This window comes from Hordeum vulgare, chromosome 6H (assembly GCF_904849725.1).
Source record: "Hordeum vulgare subsp. vulgare chromosome 6H, MorexV3_pseudomolecules_assembly, whole genome shotgun sequence".
Lineage (NCBI taxonomy): Eukaryota > Viridiplantae > Streptophyta > Magnoliopsida > Poales > Poaceae > Hordeum > Hordeum vulgare.
The window spans coordinates 373021022-373026312 of NC_058523.1; the positions used below are offsets into that span (position 1 = coordinate 373021022).

The window sequence follows — 5291 nt, forward strand, 5'->3', positions numbered from 1 at the left end:
TTGGGGGTGGTTGCCAGTCTTTCTGAACATTCACTCTCCCAGGTTGTACCTTGTTCTCTCCCTTGTAATCCTGTAGGTGTCTCTGGATATTGTGTAAAATATCATCTGTGGACCTCAGTTTATCACCTGCATTCACCTTGTTTCTAGCATTCCACCACTCCCAAAGCAAGATGAGACTAGTGTCCCGCCTTGTGCTCTGTAAATTCCATAGATGATCAAACACTTGCCTTGGGCTAGTACAGCTTAGCATAGCAATCCTTGTGTCCTCCAGATCAAGAGAGCGCCAAATCTGCCTCACTGCTTTGCATTTCAAAAAGAGATGGCCGCCGTCTTCATCAAAGCGGTTACAAACCGGGCATCTCGTGTCAAGCTCAACATTCTTCTGCTTGATGTTCATAGGGAGAGGAAGGCTGTTAAGAGCAAATCGCCATAAGAAATCTGGATCTTGCCCGGCATGTTGGAAGTCCACAGCCGCTGCCATTCATCCTTTCCCTTTCCACTTGTCGTAGAGGTCCCCGCATCGCGACACAGCTTCGTATCCCGTAACCTGGCTCCCACTTGGTACGCATATTTCACTGAGAACTTGCCTTTAGGATCAAAATGCCACGCAACATGGTCCTCCATCTCAGCTCTTATCGGAATTTTAATTTTCAGAATTGCAGCCACATCACTGGCGTCAGCCCATTCCTCTCGGGCTCATCGTTTAGATTAAGGGGTATTGCCTTCCGAAGATGGCCGCAATGGCCCTGAGCTGCGGTTTTTGGAGAGGAGAGTCAAAGACGGTCCAGAGCAGGCCCATGGCGTCCTCTGAGACGGCAAGGTCATCGCAGTCAAAACCCAAGGTCTCCTCTGAGACGGCCAGGTCATCGCAGTCAAAACCCAAGATCTTGAGTAACACGGGCTCAACAGCCGTAGCTTTCGTCTTCCTAGGACCACGTACACCCAACGAGCGTGTAGTACGTCTGGGCCGGTCTTGCCCGGCTTTCACCCCACGCAAGCCTTCGAATTCCTTCAGCAATGGCGGAGCAAGTTTAAGGAGCCCAGCACAGAAGGTTTTAATGTTTTGCCAGCGTCAGTTTTGTAAGCCAAATTAACACAGTAGCAGAAAAGTCCAAAGGTTGACCGTGCATAATTTAACTGTCTATCTGTTGTGACACCTCCCATGCATGCAAGAAGAATTGACCGAAAATTGAACGAGAAATCGAGAACAATGACTTATCGGACAGAAAAGAAAATGAGAACAAAGACCAATACCATGTTTCACTCTTTTCGGTTTCCTTGAGAAATGCATAATTGTGTGCCCAGGTGACCAGGTCGACACCCTTTCATCCTCTTTTTCTTTTTCTGATAAGAACAGGCAATCACCTCATGGTGAACAAAATGGCAAAATTTCAGACAAACATGGCGGTACATCGCCTTAGCAAATGGAACAGATTCTTCACCAGATAAAGGGACAACCGAGACACTTGGGTTTAAGACACAGTACAATGTGGGAGGCGTCCGTGCAAAATCAGAGTTGGACATGGATCAAATCGCCTGGTAATTTGAAATTAACCACATCACTAGAACAATCGTCGAACGTAATGCTCCCTGGAGGAAGTTGCTTCCACACGCGATGCCAACAAAAGCCGACACTCTCCGCCGTTGCTCAATTTAATCTCGGAGGAATAGCTAAAATTATACTAGGACAGTAGGAGTAGAACATATGCAGGCGAGGGATTTCATGCAGTCAATTATCAAGCATCTCTATGCGCTTTTGTTCGGCAATACTCGGTAGCCGGAGATCATATCGAACACCTTCCGATACAGAGCTCACATAGCAGAGACGAACACACATGTTAACAAGTACTCACGATTAGTAGAGACGAACACACATAGTAGTAGTACTACTACTACCCCATGAAATTCTAGTACCGCTAGTTTCTCACCAAATCTACATGAAATTTTTAAAACGAAACAACTAGAACCTGAAAATAGAAAAAGGAAAAGGATCTGGGCAAAGTAACCACCACCACTTGCTATGTCCAAAAGCATGGGTTCACCGCCGCCGGGTCGGGCGCCTCGGGAGCCGTGCACGCGGTACGCACCTGGACGCGAACCGCCGCCGGGCGCGTGCCTCCATCACTCCTTAATCCGGAGCCAGCGGCCGAGCTGCGTCGGGTTGACAACCCCGGGGATGCGGGTCCCGCCCGCCATGAGCAGCATCGACGCCTCGGCGTACCTCCTCGCGGGGTCGGGTCCGGGTGCGGGGCGCGGCGTGGCGGTCTCCTTCCGGCCCGGCGCGGGGGGGCGCTCCCCGAGGAGCGTGCCGAACTTGAGGAACTCGTGCGCCAGGTACCCGGCGAGCAGCTTGCTGCTCCCTTCCTGGGGAGGCGGCGTCGGCATGGGAGGCTTGTTGGCGAACCGCGACAGTTGGTGCGGCTTGTTGCGCAGCAGCTCCGGTTTGCCGGGCGGCGGCGGGAACAGCGGCTGCCGCTGCTCCGACGAAGACGAGTACTCCCGCTCCTTCCGTTTCCCCAGCGCGCCGCCGCGTGGCGCGTCCATCCTCGCGCAGATCGACATCCCGACGCGCCCCTCCGCCACGACTGTAGCGGCCGGACGGGATCGCCGATAGCGGCAGGGGGACGAGGAAAATATGAGGAGGAAAAAGGAAACTGGTTTAAAAGGCTAGAGTACAGAGGAAGAGGAGTTGTGCGGGTGCTGCGGGACCCACTGGAGAGCAAATCCGTACGATCGGGGTGTGGGGTGGGGGGAGCAAAAATGCCGGGGCGAAGAGAGAGAGAGGGAGAAGACACCGAACGAAACGGAGATTTTGGTGGAAAAAGAGGGGGAGGAGGGAGAGGGGGCTCTCTGCAGAATGGGGCTGGGCGGAGGGGAAGATGGGGTGGCCGGGTGCGGTGGTCTATTTATATTGAGCTGTTTGGTAGTTGCCATCGGGTACGCTGTAAATAACAAAAATGCCATCATGTAAGATTTCGCCCACTGGCTGGGGGAAATTAATGGATTTTTTTATAACAGGGGAAATTAATGGTTCTGAACAGACTGAGGGTATGGTTGTCATTTTATATGGTTAGCATTGCGTGGGCATGCAATTTGGGTTAACATTATCGTCCAATTGCGCTTATCGGCAGTAATTAGCCCATTCAATTGCATTAAAGAACGTTCTCTCATTGCCTCCCAGGCACGACACAACCACGACCGTCGGATGACTTGCACGAATCGCCGTGATGGGTTAATGTGGGAATCGCTTTTCACCACTTTGTGATTCAATAAGTAACATTGACCCGCCATGACACGCCTTTCTTATCCATTCTTCTTGCAAACGTAGGGAACATAATGAGAGAGAACATAGGGAGGCAGTAGGTGTGCTGCGGGGGGAGCTTGGAATTGTGCGGCCTACAACGAGGTGTACACACCAAACATGCTCGCCGGGAGCATGAGCGTTTGTCGTCCCTATGGCCTATTAGGGTTTTTGAGAAGTTTGGTGGGGATAATCCTTATAGAATTGGATGAAATCTCAACCTTCACCCAATTACTTCAAATCTCTATTTATCTTCAATTCATTAGGTAGTGATAGTGTATTGGGTGTTGAGAAAAATACACTAAAATTTAGGGTTTATGAAGAAATGTGGAGATGAAACATATCAAATACACTAGAACCAAATGATGTTATGAGATATGTGGGGATTTAGGGGTTTGATCGGAATAATCCCACTAATTCTCTAAAATACACTAGTATCAAACAAGGCCTATCTGATAAGATACTCGCGTGTATTAAAAGAGGCCTGAACTTGTGTGTACAACGTCATAAAATGATTCATCTATTTCCTCATTTCATTCTTGTATTATACACATCAATTAAGCAAGTAAAGCTTCACTAACAACCGTATTAAGGCTGGTTGTAATGGACAGTATCATATACTACTATCATACATATGATACTGGTGTATGATACTACACACGTAATGCATAATATCATATATTAATATCATTAGGATATATCATTTATTACCATGCATGATACATCGTAGCACAACATTTAATATGACTAGTTGAATGCCCGTGCGTTGCAACGGGTTAACAAAAGATATTCAAACACATTGGTCAAATGATGGTGCTGATTTGGAATTTTATGTGAAATATGATGGCATGTGGTTTCAATTCATGTAGTAACACTGACTATTTCTTTCGTTTTTTCCCTCTTCAACAACCAATGTGAATATATTTTTGAACTTCAAAAATTATGGAAGAAAAAGCTAAATTCTTAGAGGCCGCGCGTCAACAATATGTGTATCCACGTGTTGTGTATCCTTAAGCACCCTCTTCGTGGAAGAAGAAAAAACCCTCTTCATGGAAGAAGACATAGAAACAACTTTCTACTTGCGTCCCCCAAGAAAAAACCATGTACATCCATTCTGTTCATCAGCCTTGTTCATTGGAAGAAGACAGAATGTCATCTTTCTCCCTAACTTGATACCAATGGACAGAGCGAAGTTGATGAAAACTTCAGGAGAAAAGCATATATAACATGGAATGAGAGCACGAGGAATCTGCATATGATGCGATTATTCAAGATTCATTTTCTGATATATTGAGTTAGATGCATCAAATCAAGTCTTCTTGACATCATTTAAATGCACATCACAAGTACCGACCTCTCAATGCCACAAGTATGGCAAGAAGCATGGCATGCTACCCTGGAAAAAAATCACCTGCAAAATGCAGCACGCTGGCTTCCGATCCTTTATCAAAATACCACAATGTACTCGAGAATAGTGCACATCATTGCAGAGTAACCCGTAAAAAAGGAAACTTCAGACCCAAGAATGCAACATCTTTCTTCTCTCGACCAGCTGCACGCACATAAAAAAACAATTATAATGGAAGGCTAAGGTGGGAATCTATCTGGTTGTGTCTCGAGGAGGAAGGCGAGTGGTCCGACGCCTCGCTACGGAGGAGGACGGAGCCAGAGAGATCCATCAGTTTGTGTCGCATGAAGGAAGGAGGCGCAACGCCTTGTGTCGCCACGACGGGAGGCATGGTGAGGTGGTTGGGAATGGAAGGGAGGTTGGGTTATGGGGAGGGCTGTCGACGGGACGATGGCGCTCGTGTAGCGCGGGGCAACGCGAGGAGAGTGGGGTGTGGGGTGGCGGTTTTCGCACGAGGTAGACTCGAATATGGGTGAGGGGATCAATGAGGTTAGAGCGTGGGAGATGCGTTCAGGGGTGAGACTCCTATTGTGTTTTCCTTTTTTTATAATTCTTTTTTTCTGCAAGCGATTAAGGGGGTGA

General features: G+C 47.9%; 1 protein-coding gene across 1 annotated transcript; it reads right to left on the reverse strand.

The window, feature by feature from the left end:
* Window positions 1-1838: 1838 nt before the first annotated feature.
* LOC123401823 lies at window positions 1839-2874 on the reverse strand. The gene has a single exon (XM_045095677.1). It carries the CDS (start codon window positions 2560-2562, stop codon window positions 2122-2124), a length of 441 nt encoding a protein of 146 aa, XP_044951612.1. The 5' UTR covers window positions 2563-2874; the 3' UTR covers window positions 1839-2121.
* Between the last annotated feature and the right edge of the window lie 2417 nt (window positions 2875-5291).